General features: G+C 38.1%; 1 protein-coding gene across 5 annotated transcripts; it reads left to right on the top strand.

Annotated features, from left to right (window-relative positions):
- The first annotated feature begins 640 nt into the window (after nt 1-640).
- LOC128089794 (zinc-regulated GTPase metalloprotein activator 1A-like) lies at nt 641-21,760 on the top strand. 5 transcript variants are annotated; one of them, XR_008210679.1, is made up of 15 exons: nt 641-830; nt 1,259-1,345; nt 2,105-2,201; nt 3,307-3,398; nt 5,091-5,150; nt 6,175-6,212; nt 8,664-8,710; nt 9,963-10,049; nt 11,117-11,161; nt 11,678-11,734; nt 13,826-13,877; nt 18,545-18,613; nt 18,716-18,781; nt 20,538-20,648; nt 21,246-21,760. XR_008210679.1 is itself a non-coding variant. In XM_052701539.1 (15 exons), exons 1-15 carry the CDS (start codon nt 656-658, stop codon nt 21,317-21,319), a joined length of 1,176 nt encoding a protein of 391 aa, XP_052557499.1. In that variant the 5' UTR covers nt 641-655; the 3' UTR covers nt 21,320-21,760. The 5 variants fall into 5 exon arrangements, 3 of the variants coding, with proteins under 3 accessions (XP_052557499.1, XP_052557500.1, XP_052557501.1); XR_008210680.1 differs by lacking the exon at nt 21,246-21,760 and adding an exon at nt 19,930-20,020 and having other exon boundaries at nt 20,538-20,651; XM_052701539.1 differs by having other exon boundaries at nt 20,519-20,648.
- The last annotated feature ends 398 nt before the right edge of the window (nt 21,761-22,158 follow it).

Genomic DNA, 22,158 nt, shown 5'->3' on the forward strand with positions numbered 1-22,158 from the left:
GGAATACATCAGGCAAATCACTTTTGTGCCTCACCTTCCCCCAGCATGATTATATTTAAATCTTCTGGCATCGAGTGACGGAAAAGACTATTTTAGCTATTTACTAAACCTGTGGTCTACAAAAAGCTGTGGAGTTTCCAACAGCTGAAGCAGCCATAAATGTCACATACGTGTACATTGCCTCAGAATACCCAAGACAGAAGAAGCTTACGCTCAGATTTTAGCTTGATTTTATTTGATGATGACGCACAGCTACTCCACGTGAGACTTTCCAAGGAAAAGTCAGACGTGACATAAAGCCCCTCACGAAAGCTCTGCAGCACTGCCTTCTGCCTCCCAAGGCAGCCCTCATGCCGCAGCCTCCGCCGGTAGTGCGTGCGGTCAGGAGCAGATCCGGCACTCTTTTTCCTAAGGCAGCCGAGGAGCTAGCGGATCATAAAGACGCTACCGCCAGCTCCCGGACTCCCCCGAGCGAGGCGAAATGCACCGTTACCGGCCGGCTGCCAGACGGCCCGCGCAGAGCCCCGAGCCGGCGGGAGCGCGGCCCCGGCCGCGGCTCTGCTGTTGCGCATGCGCGGCAGCACGGAGGCGACCGCCCTGAGCACAACGCGCATGCGCGTAGTCGCGCACCGTGTGGAGGGGGGCGCCGTCGCGCATGCCCGCACCGGGACGCAGGCTTGTGACGCGCCGTGTGCGCGCCGTCGGTCCCTGGTCCCACATGGAGGATGAGGACTGCCCCGAGCTGGTGCCGATAGGCGTCGGCGTCGTGCGGGACAGCGAGCCTGACTCCGGCAGGAAGATCCCCGTGACCATCATCACGGGCTACCTAGGTGAGGGGCGGGCGGCTTCCGGTGCGGGGACTGTTTGCTCGGTGGTGGCACGTGTGGTGGCTGCGTCTTGTGAGTAGCGATGGCGAAACGGAGAATCCGGTTCTGTTAACAGAAGTGAGTTGTCTGGGAAAGACTGCCTGGTGAGGGGCCCTGCGTCAGCTGAAGTTAGTGAACGGGGCGGTCTGTTGCGGGTGGGCTTTTTTGGTCGGTGTTTTATTTTTGTTTTCCAAGGTGAGGTTTAGCCTGCCAATAGTTCTGTGAACTCTTCTTCAAATATATGTACGAATTAGCACGTGTGTGTACTTACATTGGAGTGTTGGTTCTCGTTCTTTTGCATTCCATCTGATTCCTCTAAAGTATGTGTGTCCCCAGTAGTATTTACTTTTAATCTGAAAGTTCAGCCGTTTTTTAACGGTTTAATGTTCCAGGTGCTGGGAAAACAACTCTTCTGAATTACATTCTGACTGAGCAACATAGTAAGAGAATTGCAGTGATACTGAATGAGTTTGGAGAAGGTATGTAAACCTGTACGAGCATTTTTGTTATTTATCTTGGGCTGCAAAATATGCGTAAAGCTTCTGGAAATCACAAATATTGATGTTTTAAATTTGTTGCTGGAATTTGTGTCATACCTCAGCCTTGAGAAAGGCAGGAAGATTTTTGGCTGAACTTCATATATTAATGTGTTGCACAGTTCTGTACGTAAATTCAAGTCAAGCAGATGAGGCTGTTACGCTGCTGGAAGTACGGTATGGCTGCTTGGCCTGCTCATTCTGAAGCAGATGAAAATTAAAATGAAATGTTGGTGGATAATGTTTTCTTTGCATTCTGCCCAGCTACTTAAAGAACACAAATTATCTTAGATCAAGAAAATGAGGAGGTGCTTGCATGGTCTCTATGATTGACTTTTTTGCTTCCTTGCTTGTGGGACTTTTGGCTGCCAGAGCTGTCATTTTCTATCTGCACCGTAGGGTTTGCACTGTGATGATGATGTGTGTTGTTTGTTTATGGCTTTGTGCTTTTTTTTCATATGCACATCACTTCTGGTCACGGAGCCTTAAGCTACAGAAGCAGGCCTATATGTGATATAGGGATAGAAGCTGACCTCTTTATTCTAACTTGTTCCATCCTGCTTGTCAGTTGTTTTTTTTACCTTTGTAGAACCACAGTATAATCCCAGAACAAAACATATGCCAACATGAATCTTTCATGTCTTCTTTGCAAGTATTCTTTCACGAATTGATAGACTCAAGTTATGTTTGTTCTTTTTCCAGGGAGTGCACTGGAGAAATCCTTGGCAATCAGTCAGGGAGGAGAACTCTATGAAGAATGGCTGGAGCTAAGAAATGGCTGTTTGTGCTGTTCAGTAAAGTAAGGAGGGATTACTATGCAAGTTCTCAATAGTGGGTTTTGGGGGAGTTGAGGAAAGGAGAGGAGATAGAGGACAAATTCATAAAGCTAATGACAGTGTTGATAGCGACTTACATTTTAGAGGAAACGAATTTGAATTTACTAGATAGACATTATTTTCCCTCTGATGCCTTACTGGATTTGGACTTCAATTCTTTCAGAAAAATGTTCTATGCAGTTGGGTATTACAGTTGGGTATTACAGGGTAAGGAGTTCTGCCTTCTGTTCCTATTACATGCTTTTATACTGGGTGCCAAATATTCAAGAAAGCTGGAATTAGGACTCAAGTGAGATACTTAAGCTGTATTTCTTACTCTGTTGGCTAATATTTGGGTGTTTTGTAGCTCAGAGGGGGCAGAGGGAGAGCCTCTGTAAGGAGACAGCATTCGTAATTGTAAACAGGTGGTTATGTTAAAACATAGCATTTTATTCATGTTTGTTGTTTTTTTTGTTGTTGTTGTTTATTTGAATGTTGGACTGTTTGTGTTAAATTTGTTGGTGATCTGTTGGCCCTGAAAATTTGAAAGAACTAGTTGTATACCTTACAAATTGGACAGTAAGGGGAAAACAGAAGGTCTCATTGCACTGTGTTGTGTCCTGATAGATAAAGAATGCAGCTGTTACTGCTTTTTTTTATATACATAAGTTTCATATGTAAAATGGCATACGTTTTTACTTAAGCAGCTGAGATTTAAGGATTTAAGTAAATAGCACATCTTGCTCCCTCCCAAACCAAAAAGTTACACGTTAGCGCAACCTTGCTTTACTATGATTTCAGTGTTTGAAAATTAATATTTATTTAAATTGCTATTGTTATAGCCTTGGGGAGTGCACAAATGCTTTTCAGACCAAAATAAAACTGAAGGCTTTTGTTTGCCTAATACTAGAACAGCAGCTTAGTGACTGAATTTTAAGTGTAGTTCGTGTAGGTCCTGACTCAGACCTTTTGCTTTGATGATACTGTCATTGGGTTCTGCATCAGCACATGGATAAGTTTATATAAAACATGTGTAAGCATGTTTTACTTGTTTTTTCTACTTTCAGGTTTAATTGTTTCTTTTTGCAGGGACAATGGTGTGAAGGCTATTGAGAACCTAATGCAAAAGAGAGGAAAATTTGACTATATATTGTTAGAAACAACTGGTTTGGCAGATCCAGGTAGTTTACATTGTGTATGTTTTTTCATAACCATTATAATTCACCTTTTATGTTTCACGTTTTTATGAAGTGTTTATTTGCACAGCAGTCACATCACCATTCAAAAATGTGTTATGAAGTGGTAAGTTTTCAACCATGCATGTAGGTTGCTGTATAGAGTAAAACTGGTCAAGGGAATGGGTGCACAGGCAAAATTCTGGTTGTTGTAGTTAAACTTCTAGCTTTTAAATTGACTCTAATGCTTGACAGAAATCTGGTTAAAATAAATCTGTGTTGAAAAAGTGTCTTAAGTCTTGGAGAAGAAGACACTAAAACTAGCAGCTTTCAGTAAGTTTTATTTCTGTTCCACATTGCTCTTTCCAAGGTGTATGTTATCTGTCATAGCCTTTGTGAAGTCTAAAAATGTGCTGCCAAACGGACTAATGCATTGTTTTGGCAGGTACAGAACAATAAATCCTTATGTGCTGTTCAGTGATTTTTGTTATTATAAAGTAATAGCAACCTGAACAGTTTTCTCTGAACCAGATCAATTATAAAAGCATGTTATTGTCAGAGAGTGAAGGAACAGGCTGCTCAGGGAAGTTGTGGAGTCTCCTTCTCTGGAGATGTTCAAGACCTGCCTGGATGCCTACCTGTGCAACCTGCTGTAGGGAACCTGCTTTGGCAGGGGGGTTGGACTCGATGATCTCTGGAGCTCCCTTCCAACCCCTACAATTCTGTGATTCTGTGAAATTCTTATTGACATTTAAGCTGTTTCTCATTTGGTAGACTAACACTTTCCAGCTCGAAGCTCAATAGTTGTCACAGTAATTTTATTTATAAGAAAGGACATTGATATGGCCTCTGTTATGTACAAATCCTACATACAAAGGATGTTGGAGGGTCTATTACAACTTCTAAAAGCAAATAAGCTAAATGATAAGGCCAGGTTTCTCAGGATTTTCAGTCAGGTATCCCCATCCTCTGACAACTGGGAAGACTGCGTTTCTGGTCAGCTGGTTGTGTGCTTGTTTTTTCATGTTGAAAAAGCATTTTTGTGATACGTGCGATCTGAACCTCTTATTTAAGCTTAATGCTGTTATCTCTAATCTTTCTGCCATGTAACACTATGGAAAAACTTCTCTTAGTCTCCTGAGTGACTTATCTTTGATTTTCAAGGTGGCTGCCGTTAGCTCCCATGGAAAGTTTGCTGTGTAGGCAGAGCAACCTCTGTTACCCACCTCTTTCAGGGCCTATGATCCCTACTGTCTTAGTGATTCTGTGCTGAACTTGCATCAGTTTAGTTACATCTTTCTTGCATAGGCTATGCTGCTGCTGAAAGAACTATCCACATGTAATCTTAAAAGTGCTGGATAAAGGAGAATAGCTTCCCTCAGCCATGCTCCTGTTCTCAACCCCATTTTTCTTTAAGTGTTTTGTATGGAGGAGTCCTGCAATGAGTGCAGTAATGACACTAGATATTACTGGGTGAAGTTAATTCAGAAGACTTACATGCATCTGGAATTGTGAGATTTTTAAAGCTTTTCTAGTCTCATCTTACATATTACATAACTGTAGTGCTTTGGCAGCTGCTGGATAAAATATATGGTCAGGCACTTGACATTGATAATGCTCTCTGAATTTGTAAGAGAGGAGTTTTAAATACAGAACTACTAGTATCAGTTGTGCAGCTAAACTTACTGTACCTCCTAGGAGCTGTGGCCTCCATGTTCTGGGTTGATTCTGAGCTGGGAAGCGACATATATCTTGATGGTAAGCAGTGCAAGTTTGTTTTGCAACATGTTGGTACTGCATATCTGTGTGTAGTGCAGTGTAATGTATTGCAATTTACTGCAAGCTTTCAGAAATTGTTTGAAAGACATGATCTTGGTTTTCATATCCTCAAATTTCTTGCCAAAGATCTAGTTATTTGTTTTGATGCTTCAGTTCACTAAAACAAGCAAAAATTGTGTATGTTTTGCTGACAGATTAGTTAAGGAGATATCTTGACTATGGGTTAAGGAGAAGAAACCTTATTAGTCCTCATTAGTTGGGTATTACCAAATGTTAATTAGGTTTTATTATTTTTATTCATTGTGTTGTTGATCATTTTTAGTTTTTCTGATCTCTTATCAATATTCAAACTCCCCTGCCTTCTGTTTTCTTCTTTGTCTTTTCTACTTGTTTGTTCTAGCACTTCATCTGTTCCATTAAAATTTTAATTTTACTGTAATTTTCATTAGTTAAAGAGCATGTTGTGTGTTGATTTCTTTCTTTCTTTCTTTTTTTTTTTTTCAGTGGGAAAAAAATCATAATGTTTTTTTTGCTTAAAAATACCCTACTGTGTTTTTGGTTAGGCTGTGAAATGCCCTTTTAGCTAGAGAAGCATTCAGTTACGTTACAAACAGCTTCATCGGTTTCTGCTAGACAGTTGTAGAATCCTGGTCACCTAAAATCAGAATGACTGTGTAGCTCAATCAGTCCCCTTAGTTTGCTTTGATTGCTTGTGGGAATGTATCTCTGCCCACTTATTTTTGCTTGGAAGGAGGCAGAGAGGCATCTGCGTGGTAAGAATTTTTTTAGCGTGGTTTGATGGACTTCTTTTAGCTACGGGTATGAGTTAATAAAGCAAACTAATCAGGTGACAAGTGTTACGTTGAGATACACTGGAAATTTTGAAAATATTATGAACAATTTCAAATGTGATGGTATTGTCATTTTACTAGTCATATGAGAAGCTAAAAAGATGTTGAAGTGTGCTTGAAGCAGCTAACTCTATTTTAATGTTCTCCTTTAGGCATTGTATCTGTTGTTGATGCGAAGCATGGATTGCAGGTAAGGTACTGAGTTTCTTACATGTTTTAGATGAACAGGTACCCAGAACAGCTGTTGCAGTGATGTTCATTTTGGTTATTCTTTTTTTTACAATTGTTTTAATTCTTAAAACAAACAAAAATACATTTCAGTTACTGTGGCTCACTAGTGCTGCATTTTGAATGGGAAAAAGAAGAACAGACCTCTGACACCAGGGTGATAACAAGTGACTTAAGGCTGCAGATTGGGAAATGATGCTAGTGTAAGGGCAGCTATGGGGAGGACAGGTTAGAGATTTGGACTGTTTGATACCGTATCAGATGAACGGATTATTGAGTTACCTGGAAGTAGATTAAAATAGCAGGTAATAGAGTAATCTGTGTGAAGTGTACTGAGAGAACAGACCTACAGAATAGTGAGGATAGGTAAGTGCAGAAATTGTGATTAAATCCAAGTAAGTTAACTTTTTCATTTATAATTGGCTGTGAAAACAATTCTTCACAATGTTGTAAGCAGTAGTTACTTTGATTAGGTATTGCTTTTGTGGAATTCAGAATAAGAGTGATCATAACCCCTTTCTTGTGATGTTACCCCCTGTGGTTAACATCACAAGAAACTGCAATGTCTTAAGCCTCAGTTTTCAGTTTACTGCCCTCATGGTAATTTAGGTGTTTTATTACTTTCAAAAGTACTGTTCTGTTCAACTTTCTCCTTATGCAATGCTTACTTACTGGCTTGAATCAAATAGAAATGTCATGTATGGCAGTACTTAACTGTTTAGAAAAAATCAAACTTTTCATGTTTAAACTTGCAAATAATATGCCAGAAAACGCACACACGTTTTGAAACATTGAACTTTTCATTATTATCTTCACAAGCTCAATGAAAACTATTAGGTTGTTTAATTGGTCAATATGTAAAACTGACTTAAAGTATTATAAACTTCAGACTTTCTGAATTATATGCTAGGCAGATAACATTTGTGGTATGTGAAGGACTTGTTAATATGCAATTCTTCTTGTTACTAAGTTTGATCTAAAAAGCTGCTTGTGATTCAGGTAGTTCTGTAAACAACACAAGTTTATAAAATACTCATTATTTTTTATTTTTTAAGTAAAGAACAAATGGTCTACTTTGACATGTGTACTGCTGACTTTGTCCTTTCAGGGGCAAGAAGTCTGACCACACTTAATTTGATAGAAGCTCAGAAACAAGAAGTCAGAGGAAAAGCTGCTTTTCCAGCCATCCTTTTGTTACCTTTTCTTTAGACTGTGCACAATCAGGAAATAGTCTTGATTTGTTTTTTAATTTTTTTTTTTTTTAAAGGCAGCATTGATGGTACATGGTATAGTTTTGTTTCAGAATTCTGACAGTTCCACTTAAACAATTTTATTTAATTGATGCATTTCCCATGAAAATTAACACTATTTTCATTTTGTATTCCTGTGTCTTAATAAATCCAATTTGAAAGTAATACTCCTCGTACATTTAAGCTGATGAAGTAATGCACGGGACTATGTGATCTTCCCATACGAGGTGCACTTCTGATATTAGAATGTCAGTTCAAGGTTTTACATTTTCCAGATGTCCTTGATGCTTTTGCCTAAAGGGTTGCTGCCTCAGTGTCAGGACTGAGCAGAAAATGCCTTGTAGCAGTGCCTCTGCTCTTCCAGTACTGATGTCTGTTGTTCTGAATTCCTGATAGAATAGAGCTTTAACTTACTATCCTTAGTGCTGCTGACTGAGAATTGGGTGTTTTTTCTCTCTTTCACTAATTCTCTGGGGGATGTTAGCTTGGGTACACAAATGTAGGACAAGGCTGCAGGTGGTAAGATACTGAACTCCTGCAGCATAATGATGTGATGCTCTTTTTGTCGTTGCTGTCACTTCTGCCCAGTTTCTGCTTGAATAAACAGCAAACACTGAGGAGAGGCAGACTCACTAATGAGTAGCAGCTTGTTCATATAAACTCAGAACAAGATTATGGGTTTTTTACTATAGCTATGTGGTTTTGTAAATCTTTCAGAGAGAAGAGATATTCTTACGTAATTATGAAATCTTGTACTGCAAGCCTAATACATCTTTAACAATAGACATAAGTAAATAGAAAAAAATATATTTTTATTCAGATACCTTTTTCCATGGTTACTGTATATCATGGTGACTTTAGTTTTGAGATTCATGATGAATTGAATATTATAACACAGCTTTCCAACTCTTCAGCATTCTATGCAAATAATGTACTGAAAGAAAGTAGTTTCCATTAAAGAAATGTTAAGCTGCTGTAAAGGTGAAGGTATGAACTTTTTCACCCTAATGGAAAAAAAAACCCACAAAGACAAGATACAATCTTCCTGTAATGCTTCCTTGAAAGTCATACCTTGTGTAAAATGACTTTGGCATACTTTAACTTCAAATTAATTTGAACATTAATTAAACATGCTTAATCCCCTTGTTTTAATTCTTATGTAGCACTTGACAGAGGAAAAGCCAGAAGGTCTTGTCAACGAAGCCTCACGGTATGGATATAATTTTTTTTAATTTTAATTTTTTAATTGTAGTCAGTGGCTGCACTGTGTGGAAGATTATTCAGAATTGATTCTTTTTCTTTTATAAGATTTTCCCCTCCCTTACTTTTAAACAAAGGTAGAAATCAAAAATTATTCAGTACTTCATTTGATCTTTCTGCTAAGAGAGGAATTTTCTAATAAGTAGGTTTATCTGAAAATAATCTTTATTTTCCTCCTCTTTATTTCCAGGGAAACTGCAGCAGATAGAGTACAAATAATGCTGTTTGATAGAACTACAGCTCAACTTTCACCTACAAAATCAATTTTCAGTATAGTTGCCCCACCATTAGCTATACGTTTTTGCTAGCAATGAAAAAGACCCTGCATGCTGCGCTTGTACATGTTCGCGTGGCTATGTAAACATTTCAGGGCAGTGGCTGTTGCCACTGTTGTCTTCTTAAACACACAAGACACTGCCTCACCGTGCTCTCATCCACTGTTTGGCCTTTTTAAGTGTCCAAGTGTCGATGGATGTCACTGGGTGCCATTTTTTTCCACAAGGGGAAATTCAGTTCTCCACCCACACTTCATATTGCACTTCCAAGTTAAACATTAGGCTGCCGCTCTGCTGCCATCTGTTGGACAGCAACAAAATTCAGTGTAATGGTGGTGGGAAGGTTCAATCTGCTGTCAAGAAGGCATTACTTCTAAAGCAACTCTCATACATTTGTAAGATAAATAGAATTTTAGATTAAAATAAATATTAGGGGGGGGGGTGGGAGACACCTGGTAGGGGCAAGGAAGGTTTCCAAGCTAGGCTCTGCCAGATTATATAAGTTGTACTGGAGATAGAGAAATATGTGTGTGTGTATATATATTTAATGTGGAGCCACAGTGATTAAAGGTGTAATTGTGGTGAAGTCCTTGTGAAGAATGCATGCAAGAGAATTTGAGGTTCCTGGAGTTAATAAATTGTAAGAGAATTTGGAGTAGATGACCTCTTTTTTTAAGTGGAGTGGGAGGGAATGTAGAAGGAGAAGCAAGCAAGCAACCAAAACAAGCAGCAGGGAATAATCTAAAGTAGTACTGTAGTCATTTCATGATGTTTTAGTTTGGTTAATGATTTGGTTAATGTTTGTCTTTCTGTATTGCTAGTACATGTATTGTTAGTAATTTTACAGTGCTATGAGAGACATACTCTTTCTGCCTTGAAAAAAACTATTTGTTCAAACTGTCCTTTTTTCTTTTCCCAAATGTGTAGGCAGGTTGCTTTAGCTGATCTTATAATCATCAATAAAACAGATTTGGTTTCGGGGGAAGAATTGAATAAAGTCAGAACCTCTGTCAGGTATGAAACTTCTGGTATAACTGTAACATTGTACACGCTCAAGTGTTATTAGAAATCAGATTTCATGATTACTCCAACATATTGTGTAGTCAGCAGTGAAAAAGAGTCTGTCCCTTTCTGGAGACATTTCCATTGCATTTATGTGCTCCCACAGTCTTAACAGCTTGCCTAAGTAAGATTTTACGTTACCTGCTAAGAAGCGTGGAATCACAGAATACTCTTAAGTTGGAAGGAGCCTTCAAGGACATGGAGTCCAATCCCTGGCTCTACTCAGGATCATCTGAAATTATAACTCTGTGTCTGAGAGCATTATCCAAATGCTGCTTGAACTCTGGCAGCGTGGGGCCATGACCACAGCCCTGGGCAGTCTGTTCTGTGCCTTCCGTGCCCACTACCCTCTGATGAAGAACCTATTGCTAACACCAAACCTGACCCCTTTCTGATGTAACTCCACACCATTTCCTTGGCTAAGTTAGGCCTTAAAAAGGCCTTATGATAGACCTTTGTCTTAAGTATCCACATTCTTACACTGCTGGGCAGCTGTTGCAGTTTTTCTGAATTAACGGCAGGGGGAAATGTCTGCTGGTGCATACATTTTTATTAGCAAATATAAATGGGTATGGAAGATATTCTAAATAATTGTTTTGGATGTAAAAGAACCACTGGTCTGAATCAAACCAGTATTTAATGGCATGTCCCATCTTTCTCAGTACCCTGACAGACAAAACATAATATTTTTGCAAAGAAATACTTTGCAACTTTGTTTGTGCCTCAGACTCTAAGAATTCTTAACCCTGCAGTTTGTATCAGGAGGATTCTTGTGGGGAAAAACGCTGTATTCAGTAGTAATATTTTGTTGTCAGAAGTTGTGCATTTTGACCTTTGTTCAGATATAAAAAGTCACAAAAATGAACGCTTTCTGGATGCCTCTTGGACAGTTCAACTTTTAATAACAGTGTGAGAGGTGTTTTTATGTTTCTTGTGTTGCTTTACATAGTTAAATTGTTCAATCAATATACTACAGTTTCATTTGCACCTCACTTTTGCTTTTTTCTGTTTTGTTTTAGGTCAATAAATGGACTCGTCAAAATTTTGGAGACACAAAGGTCAAGGTATTAGATTGGCCATTATTAGTAGTTCCAAATCCTGTTCCACAGACATTATTTTTACAAGGCCTACACTATGAACTGTTAGCTGTGCACCTGCATAGCTACCTGTATTATGTTTTAGTGTGTGCGTGTGTTCAAAGAGGTACAGAACAATTGCTCCCATCAGAGAATTAGATATTTTTCAGGCATCCAGTACAAAGGATTTAATCTTTCTGAAAATAGATTTTTTTTTTTTTAATTTTTACTTTTTCTAAACTATATTCTCTAAAATCCTCTTCTTATGCTTTCGTATTACTGTGCAACTGAAAGCTGCTTTACTCCATAGCAGATAATACTGACTGCCAACATCTGAAAATAGGGCTAGCTTCTGGTGCCTGATAACATTGGAATAAAAGGCCAGAAAAAAACCAATTATTTGTATATATATAAGTGAGTAATTGAAGCTTCAGTATGCATAATCTTTACCTGCAGTAAAAATAGCATGAAAAGAAAGCTTTCTTTCTCTCCCTACTCATGCAGAGTTGATCTTTCCAATGTGCTGGACCTGCATGCTTTTGACAGTCTATCTGGAATAAGGTATGGCAATAATTTCATTTTTATTAGAAGTAATGTTTGTTGCATAAATACGTGCATGAAGTAGGTCACACTTACATGCAGGCAGACTCTGTATCTGAATTTCTGTTACAAATTCTATTTCAGACACTTGTTTAAAAATCTCAGTAAGAAGTAATCAGAAACAGATGTTTTTCTACTTGAGATACATGCAGCAAAAGATTTTAGGGTTTGTAAAATGAAATGAGAGCCCAAGTGCCCCTGATTGTTTGGCGTTTTTTCCCCATTTCCCTTGCTGAGGCGTTAAGTTGTTCTTTATTACTGATACTAATCAATAAGATCTTGGCACTTTTTTCTGGTTCTCTTAAAGCTTAGAGGATTTGTTTTTTTTTCTCACTTTACATCGTGATGAATTGGAGACCTTAGTTTTCACAGGAAACTCTGAGTTCCACAGCAGCCTCAGCTTCTAGGAATGTTGTTCAGCGTGTTCCTGGATCCATTAAGTCCTCGATTCTTTTGTGACTAAGAGGCCCAGCTTTAAATTAGCAAGCGCTGCGCAGTGTGCAGTGGGAATTAGCTGTGGGAATGAGTTAAGTATAGTATTGATGTTACACTGCAGTTTTCACTCTCACAAGCAATGGCTTTGTACTTTTTTTTTTAATTCCTAATATAATTTTGGAAAATGATGTTCAGCAAATGGACACACTGTAGTTATTTTTCCTGCTGGCAGCAGCGTTGGGATTTATCTTTTGTTTCTACAGAGGAGTATCAATACTTGCAGTGTAAGTATTTTAAATATCAAAGATACTGCCATTCATTATAATAATCTAACTGTATTTAAGATCAACAATGAAAATAACCAAGGAATATTCATCTGTGTTTCAGATTAGTGCATGGCTTGAGTAATAATCTGGTCCTTCAGTTTATTTTTAGAATTGATTCTGTATTACTGACAGTAGTAAAAATCCCACAGATATCAGAAGTTATTTTTTAGTTTTATAAAGATGTGAAAGTATAAGACGTGCTGATGTAGTAGGGAGCACAATCTAAGTTGCTGTTTTGATCTTTTTTGTGAACTTTATTTTCTAAAGAACGGAAATAGAAATCAGTGAGGAGCAAAGCAATGAATTCAGTACTTTTGAGACAGCTGAACACGCCCAATGGCCTGAGCTATTTGACCCTTTTTAAGCTCCTTCTTACCAGTTAAAGTTTTCGTGTTTCCTATCTCTGCTTTCACATGTTCAAAATCATTGTCCTCTTGCTGTGGCTGACATCCCAGTGCCAATACTATGGTTCTTTTTTCATGTAAAGTAGCATCTGACTTTCTGAGGCTGTATTTTATCCTTTCGTTTGGACTTCAGCACACATGTACATTTTTCACACTGGCTTCATAATATTGGATCAATATGTATGAGTCAATTTGAAAATTAGACTGAATGTATTTCTGTAAGTGAATACTGTCTAGTATTCTGAGTACTCTCATCAGAATGTGTTCATACATCTTAACAAGGCTTTAGTACAGTTTTGTTTCACAGCAGTATTTTTAATTCATTCATTTTTCTCTATGAAAGTCCCTGGTGACATAACTGTAGGATTGTTAAAAGTTTGTTGGAGGACCGTACTATTAGCCTTGTTGTGAAAATGAATCTCTAACTCTTTCTTTTCAGTTAGTCTGACAGTTGAGTTAGTCTGTTATTAGAAATGCTTTGTTGTCTCTTAAGCCCAAGAACAGCTTTAATCCTACCAGAAATGATCATCTGATAGGTCACTCCTTGCTCTATCACACATATAAGTTAGAATTTTTTTCTAATCTAGAAAGAAAATCTGTGATTGCTCTGTTCATTATTATAATCAGATTAGATGATTGCAGTGGTAATTATAGTGGAATTCCAGCAGCTAAGCAATGGCAAACTTTCTAACACGGATCATTTGAAAGATCAAGCAAATATAATTAAATGTAACTATTCTGAGATTAAAGCTGAATTAACAGATGAAACTTATTTTGATGATGATACTTTAGTTTTGGTCTGCAGTACTAAAGAGTTTGTGTAAGTCTTGTTTGAAATAACAACACTGCATCTATCCAATGCAAATCCAACATTTACTTATTTTCAGCTTGCAGAAAAAAATTGAGAATATGAAGACAACACATTCACATCTAGATAAGGTAATTACAAAAAGCACTGCTTCTGTCTTGTAAGAAGGTAGTTCAAGGTAATTGCAACCATGGCATTTTACTTTTTCAGCAGGTTTCAGTTTGGGAATGACATGTTTGAGAACTCTGGAATATTACACTGAATGCCCACAGCCATGTACTTTGATGTAGATGTGTATACTAAATTCTGCTTTCAAATGTGGCTTAGGAGTTCCACTGTTGGAGACAGTTACATTGTTCGTGTACATGGAGAACACTACTAGAACCAACAAATAATACTGTTCTTTTCAGTATTTGCAGAATTGAGTCCTGTACTTAGAGCTGATATTTATCCTGTGGGTCCAAATAGTGTCAATATTTGTAGATATCAGGGAGTTGTTGTTCATGACTTCACATTAACTAAGACGTTAGGCAGGCACAGATTCTCGTTCTGCGAGTGCTTCCATTGTTTTTACACAGAAAATCAACAGATCAACTCATAACAGTGAATTAGATTTTCTTCTAAACTTGGTATCAACGCTAGCTTACGTGCTAGAAAATTAGAAACACTTCTGTTGATGCTGCTATTAGTATGTCAAACTCTAAAATGCTTTGTTTTTTCAGATATGTAACCCAGTGTGTATTTATGTCAGGGTAGAATCTTCTGTCTCCCTCTGTGCAATAGAATGTTCCTTGCACATGGCAGTTGTAAAAAACATTTTTGCCTTCATGGTTTTGTTTCATATAAAGAGCATATCCAGTATTTTGTCTGTTTTGCCTTTCTAATTTTTAATACTGATTTAAGGGGGAAGGTCCTGGTCTGTCACTCCTACAGAGTATAAGCAGTTCTGTGCTAAATCAGAATCGTAGAATGGCCTGGGTTGAAAAGGACCACAATGATCGCCTGGTTTCAACCCCATGCTGTTTTTAAGCCTCTATCTTGTCTGTGATGCACAGATTTTACTAGTAAGGTCCTTCCCCTCCCCTCTTTTTTTTTCTTTTTTTTTTTTTTTTTATTTAACAAATAATACAAACAAAGAATAATGCCTCTATTAGATATCTAGTTTATCTGAGTCCAACAGCTATAGCAACATTGTCCAACACTCAAATATGTGGTGAGCGAAGTTCATTTTAAATAGCATGGACATTTCCTTAGTTGAGGAGTAAAATGATGTACTGGATAATTTAGACTTTCCACACCTTGCTTCACATCTTGTTACTACATTTACTGAGCTGAAATATGTCTCCTGAACTTTTAGTTCCCTAGTTTGTAGATACAGATCTTTGAAGGACTTCATGTTCATTTCTTAAGTTCCAGTTTGGAAGATGGGAACAGAAAGATATTTCATCTCCTCCTGTGTCTTCTATTATTGCATTTCTGTCATGCTTTGCCATGAGTCTGATCTCAGACCTACTTCCAACGTACTTGCCTAAGTCTGATGCTGTAAGTTGCTCCAGGATCAAAGGGATATCCTGCCAGGTTATCGGGTTTTAATACTACAGAAGCAAGTATCCAGCTGACAGGGCTTTTGAGCAAGGGCTTCAGTAGTAAAGCCTTTTCAGGACCCTTGCCATTTGCCTGTAAAGGTAAGAGATAGTCTAAGCTACTGCAGTCAAGTTGCCACTTCCAATCTTGAAGACAGGGTTTTGCTTGTGCGACCATATGGATTGAACTCAGTGTACCACTCCATCAGTTGCAGAGTCAGAGTGGTTTAGGTTGGAAGGGGCCTTAAAGACCATCCAGTTCCAACTGCCCTGCCATGAGCAGTGTTGCAGCTCACTAGATCAGTCTTGAATGCCTCCAGGGATGGGTCATCCACAACTTCTCTGGACAGCCTGATCCAGTGCCTCACCACCCTCATTGTGAATAATTTCTTCCTGACATCCAAACCTAAATCTCCCTTATTTTAGTTTTAAACCCACCTCTGTTGTCTTATAACTTCATTGCCTGGAAAAGAATCCCTCTGTTGTTTTCTTGTCCTTTTAAATACTGGAATGCTTCTATAAGGTATCTTCAGAGCCTTCTCCAGGCTGAATAACCTCGGCGACCTCAACCTGTCTTCACAGGAGAGATGCTCTAGCTGTCTGATAGTGTTTATTCTTGTGGCTCTCCTCAGGACTTGGTACAAGAAGTCTGTATCGTGTTATGTTGGAGGCCCTAGAGCTGGGTCAGCCCGTTCCAGAGGTCTCTGCTTTTGCTCAGAGCAGCGTTTTCAAGTTCTCTAGAGCATTCTAGTGGGAGTGATGAGTGGGGCAGCAGCTGTAGTTGTCCTGCACTGCTTTCCTTTCTGAGTGGCTGCACACTGAGGAGCAGAGCTACAGTTTCTGCAGCACCTTAATGTGGGCTTCCTGATAGGGCTCACAAATATTAATCTTGCTTGCTGTTCCACAGTAAATCAGATGGCTTGTCACATACATTTCCCTGCGGCCAGTTCTGTGCTTTAAGGGACTGCTGGAACAGTGTTTCAGAGTTTCCAATCTCTTGGTCTCCATTTGCGTATGATAAATACTGGCATATCTCTACAGCAAGCCAGCACACAGTAGAAGTGTTGTACAAATGGTAGCTATATTCATTTTGAAACCATTGAGCTGATTTTCTTGGATACTGCCCTAGAAGACTGCCCGAGGGTATGTGAGTTTGAAGCTGTCAATGTCCCGTGCCTCCCCAGCCATCTTACTGACTTTGAGAGGTCCCTGCTTTTCCCGACGCTTTATACATCGTCTGCGTGGATCCACACACGTGTAGCGAGTGCACTGCTCACACCACAACGGGTAATGATAGATTCTCTGTACTGGAGCCAAGATGCCTTCCATATGCCCCAAATCATCGCAGGCATTTCAGTTCTGGATGATGACAAGTCATTGTGTTCCAACTACTGTTAATTACAGTCAGTAAAAACTTGCTGATACTGAGTTTTGAGAAAAAGATAATTGAACACCTGTCCTCTCAGAGTATGAAATTCCCTTAACTGTCCCAGTAGGTTTCTGAGTTCTTCAGAATTTCCCTTTGCAGGAACAGAGACAAGCCATAGTAGCTTTCTCCTGCTCTTACTGGTTTTGTCACTGCTTTGTTCCTTACTGTACCTGATCTGTAGGTCACCTACAATCCCAGTCTAATACAGGTACTTTGTACGTAGGTGCTCTGTGGATCTGTTGTGAACCACCAAAAGGTGGATATCCCCAGTCCAGTGCAGTTCACTAATGGACAGTGTTCCCTCAGGGACTGGGGAGAAAGGAAAAAAAAAAAAATTAAAAAAAAAAAGCTTACATTTTTATGTAGTAGTAGTTTAGAAAAGTGAACTTTCTTTACAGAAAAATACTGTGATTCGGTTAAATTTTTAGTTAAAATACAATGGTTATGAAACCTATTTTTCTTTTGAACTGCAAATGTTGACTGTGAAGTTGATAGTCTTGAAAACTAAAGATTAAATATGAAAATTTATTGGTTAGCTACAATTATGATCAGAATCTTAAATTTTAGCTATACACAAAAATAGCAATTTATGTTCATCTTAACAGTGTTCAGTTGTAGTATATAAGTGCAGTTAAGTAGAAGCTTTCCTGTATGTTTCGAGGTCTATATTGTGCTTGTATTATGAAGGCAATTGTTGCTTTTATCAAAAAAGCAACTGCAGTCAACCAGCAGTAAGCAGAATTCTTTGTTACTAGCCCTGTTCAGTTCAACACCCAGAGTTTGGGACAGTCGGTGAGTCAGATGAGGCATAAAGAAGAGAGAACGCTTCTGTCACAGTAGGCTGCAAGTTGGATGATAAAGTGTGCTTATCCACATCATGTGGAAGGTCAGCAGGAGCAATACTGCTTTATGCATGAAGCATACATATCTCTTGTTTTGAAGCTTCTTAGGATGTTAGTGCTTGGTTGTTTTGGTGAGTTTACTTGAGTGTTGGATAAACCTTTAGGTTTGCCGCTTTTTGCTTGTGTTTTAATTAGACTGGCAGCCTTCTGGAAGTAGTAATCTTCAAGATTTTTAGGCTGTAGAAAAAGTCGTTTTCTTTGTGTACTTCTGTGCCACTGAGAGGCTGTATTGACAAAAATAAGTTCAGATGCATTACTTCCTTTATTTTCTTTTAAGAAACCGTAGATTTCAAACTACGCGCTTATTACCACCTTTTGTTTTGAGAACTGGTTCTGAGCAGTTGCTGGTGGTTTTCTGGAATAAAACTTAATACATCTTTATTTTTGAAATCTATTCTTATGTAGCTTATTTGTAAAAAGCTTTTCATAGAAGGAAAGCACTGATAGGTTGGAAGCATATTGATTATTTTTTGTCTGATAAAGTTGTGATGAAGAGCAGAAACAATGGCAAAGGTTAGATATGAAAATAGCATTTTAAAACTTGCATAAAAAATTAAGCTTATTAGACTATAAAAATTAAAGTTTTGAGGCTTGTAAAACAAGCATCACCTACAGCAAAGAGTTTTGCTTTATATGGCAATAGACTATTTAAGGTGTTGGCTATGCCCCTGCCAAAACAGAACCAAACCAACAGTGTAAGAAAGTGGACAGCACAGAAATGGAGATTTTTTTTTTTTAATTTCCTGTTTGTATTTTGGAGTGGGCTAATAGATTATTTTTTTTTTCTTTTAAATAAGGGCAAGCTATGAAGAACACTTTTTAAAATATATGAAAATACAAAAATATTTATTCAGTTAAGCAATTGTGTGTCTTTCCATTTACAGGGTATAATGACAGTAACATTTGAAGTCCTGGGAAATATTAAGGAAGAAAACCTAAATCTCTTCATACAGGTAAATACTAACACAACATAGTCAGCTGCAAAATTGTTATGCCTTTCTGTAGAAAATCATCCCATGCTGTTCAGTTTGTGAAAATGTTTTTCCTCTTCATAGAATCTCCTGTGGGAAAAGAATGTGAAAGATGAGGCTGGACGTACCATGGATGTCATAAGACTGAAGGTTTGCCTGAGACTTCTGGCTTCTTTGTTTTGTGCTTTCCCTCTTTTAAACCAGAAGGAACTGCATTGTCAGTGACATACAGAGCAAAGAGCAGACAAAAGAGAGAACACCAGTTTGTCATTGATCTGTTTAGAGACACTTAAATGTCTGCTGGTGAACAAGACAACTCAAGATAGGAGACAGAGAAGCAAACAGTGGTACTACTTGCTGTGTAGTGAAAGGGAGACTTGCAGTCCCGAACATGAATGGGACCAGATTAATGATCAGGCCATAAATGAAAGGACGTGAAGCTATTTTCACCTCCTTTGCTCTGAAAGGTCCCGTCCATTTCACATGACTCCTTATCTAGAGATGTAGTTACAGATTTCTGTCCATGATTACAGTTATTGGCATAATGAGCAGAAGTTTAATCCAGTGTAGCAAAGCAGCACAACGCTAGTTATGGTCTACATCAGACTGCAGTTCTAAAGATGAGATTCAAACATAAGTGTATTCATCTCCACGTGCAATTCATTGCATGGTTTTGAGATGAATGTAGGTGATGCTGGAGGATATGCTTGCATTTTCCTTAAACCAAAAAGCTAAGTAAATAAAACTCAATTGTAAAACTTGATAAGGTCTAAGAAATACAATGAAATGTGCTCTGACTAGTTTCCTGGGAATGTGTGCGTCATAGGTAGCAACATTTATTATTTCTGCTTCACTGGAAGAAAGGTTGCATTTCTTGATCTTTCAGCAGCAAAAAAAAGCAAAGGTTCTCATCTTCCCTTTCTTAACAAGTAAAACAACAACAAAAAAACAACAATGCTGATGCACTTTAAGCTGTCTGCTGTACTAATTAGCTGTACTGCTAATTAGAAGTATGCTTCTGTTGTACTGAGCTTTGGGATCAAACTAACTAATCAAAATTTCTGAGGCAAATAATACAGTGTGTGCTGAACAACAGTTGTTGCAGACAAATATACCAAAGTAAATTAGTCCCAGGTAATCATTGAATGGATTCCAAAGTTTGTTGCTTTCATATTCATATTTTACCAGCAACTACAGTATTTTTTGGCAGTGGCTGCAGAATTCCTACTACTGTGTCAAATACAGACTTTTTGTCATGAAATACTTTTAACTGTTTTTTTTTTTTTTATTTCTTTAAGGAAGTATAAGAGGTGTTTGACAGGATGTGTGCGACTAGAATATTTTAGAAAGTTTTCAAGTGATGAAAACTCTTAATGCAACTTTTGGAATGTGAGTTAATGGACTTAGTTTTGAAAGTATTCCATTGTAATTCCATTGCTAGTCATTTCACACAAATATTTGTTCTTCCTCTACTATTCAGAGATTCCGTTTCAAGATAGTGTAAATGTTAAGCATGAGAACTCAGTGGGAATAGACTCAACATTTTTGCTCATTTTATGTCATCGTTGAGAGGTGATAAGGCTTTCATAGAAACATACATCATACATATAATTAAAGTGCCATGGTAGGAGATGACATTTTAATTTGCACAAACATTCTAGGTAACTGTCCAAATGAGAAACTGAGAGCATGGCAAAGTATAATTATTATATGTGAGAATGGATGTTACAAGAGACAATTCTGTTGCATTATTATTTTGATCAACTGCTGCATAGTTGTCAGAGGTTTTCCCTGTTCTGTCCACTTTTAAAGTTGTTTTTTTTCCCCTACAAGTATTTTGTTTTTAAAGGTTTGTTTATATACTCTAACAGTTATTTTTCTGATAAGGGACTCGTATCTATTCAAGGCAAATCTCATCAAGTGATAGTCCAAGGTGTCCATGAGCTCTATGATCTGGAAGAGACTGCAGTAGCATGGAAGGAAGATGAAAAAAGAACAAATAGACTCGTTTTAATTGGTATGAGTAACTTTGCATCTTTTTTTGTGACTTTAAGGAGCTTTTTCTTTCAGCAGCAGTCCAGTGAAACCTGTCCAGTGAAAAGCAGCCAGCCTGTACTAGCCAGAGTAACAGCAGTTACGATGTTCTGTGTAACCTTCAGTCCAAGCTCTATACATGAAAATCCCCCTGCACCTTCTTAAAGCAGCTGAGAACAGCTGTGCTTGCTGTCCTTTGTAGTTAAATAAAATAAAAGATATTCAGGAATTATGTAAGCATATTGAGGATTACTTTAAAAACAAATGATTACATGGGAATTCATGGGCATACTTTGAGTATTTGATCACATAACCAATAACGGTGAGGAATGTAAAGTCATTAAAGCGTACAAAGTCACGTTTGTTTCGCAGGTGTTGCATATTTCTTGAAATCTGTTTTTGCCTGTGTAACGTAAAATTAACTTGTTACCTGCAGCTTAGTTTTGATAAAGTACTGTTTGCACCCACTGATAGAGTAAGTATCTTCCCTGGTGAGAGGTCTTAGCGGCTTCCCCTTACAGGAATGGATTTTTGTAATGCGCTCTGAAGTACAAGTGACTAATCTTTTTTCTCTTTGCAGGTAGGAACTTGGATAAGGAGATCATCAAAGAAGTATTCATAGAAACTGTGACAGAGAAGCATGAAAATAGTTGACACTGGATATAAACAAGATTAAAAGTCTTGTGCTTAACTCTGCAAGCCTTTTTATGACAAGAAGGACTGAATGACACACAGTGCAGTAGTCCCTTTTTCCTCTTCCAACCTACTGGACAGTCCTGTTAAGAATCCCTGCTCACCTACTGTTAAAAGAATAGCTCTTCTGGTCTAGAATCAAACACAAAAAAATTCTAGCATTTTGAGTTAGGCGTAATTTATGCTGATGAATTCATTTAGCATTGCAAAAGTACAGATAGGGAAAAGACTTGTTTCTGTTGTATGTTGAAAAAGGCCATAAATTACAGTAGGTGTATGTGGTAAGGATGTTGGAAAACTATTGCTTTTTTGCTGTAATGATCTCTTAATAATAAATTAGTATTGATTTTTGCCAGTCACAGAAAAAAGTATTTAGTATTTCCTATTAAACTTTCTTGCTTAGCTTTCTGCTTATTCTTTGATTTTTAAACGCATCCATCCGTCCCAGGTAACAAACCTGTGGTATAAATGAAAGTAAAATGTGCAGCCAGTCTCCACACAGCAGCTGTCCTCTCAGCTCAGTTCTACTGGTTTTTCACGTTTGTTTGTTTGCTTGTTTTGTTTTCTTTTTAACATGATGTCTCATGTTACAGAATGTCCCTCTGGCCAGTTTAGGTCAATGGTCCTGGTTCTGTCCCATCTCAGCTCTTTGTGCCTCTGCAGCAGCCCTTTGCTGGCAGGACAGTATGAGGCACTGTAAAGCATCCTTGGCTCTGTGCAGCACTGCTCAGTAACAGCAACGTACTGGTGTGTTACCAACATTGTTTTTCTCCTAAAGCCAAAACAGCATTGTTCCAGAC

Source organism: Tympanuchus pallidicinctus, unplaced genomic scaffold (genome assembly GCF_026119805.1).
Source record: "Tympanuchus pallidicinctus isolate F22 unplaced genomic scaffold, pur_lepc_1.0 scaffold4, whole genome shotgun sequence".
In the NCBI taxonomy this organism is placed as follows: Eukaryota; Metazoa; Chordata; class Aves; order Galliformes; family Phasianidae; genus Tympanuchus; species Tympanuchus pallidicinctus.

Excerpts from the sequence above, each read along its gene's own strand:
- LOC128089794 (XM_052701539.1), top strand. The coding sequence starts at position 656 with ATGCCCGCACCGGGACGCAGGCTTGTGACGCGCCGTGTGCGCGCCGTC. Across the intron at positions 6,213-8,663 it reads ATGCGAAGCATGGATTGCAG|CACTTGACAGAGGAAAAGCC; the intron begins GTAAGGTACTGA and ends ATTCTTATGTAG. Across the intron at positions 8,711-9,962 it reads CTTGTCAACGAAGCCTCACG|GCAGGTTGCTTTAGCTGATC; the intron begins GTATGGATATAA and ends CCAAATGTGTAG.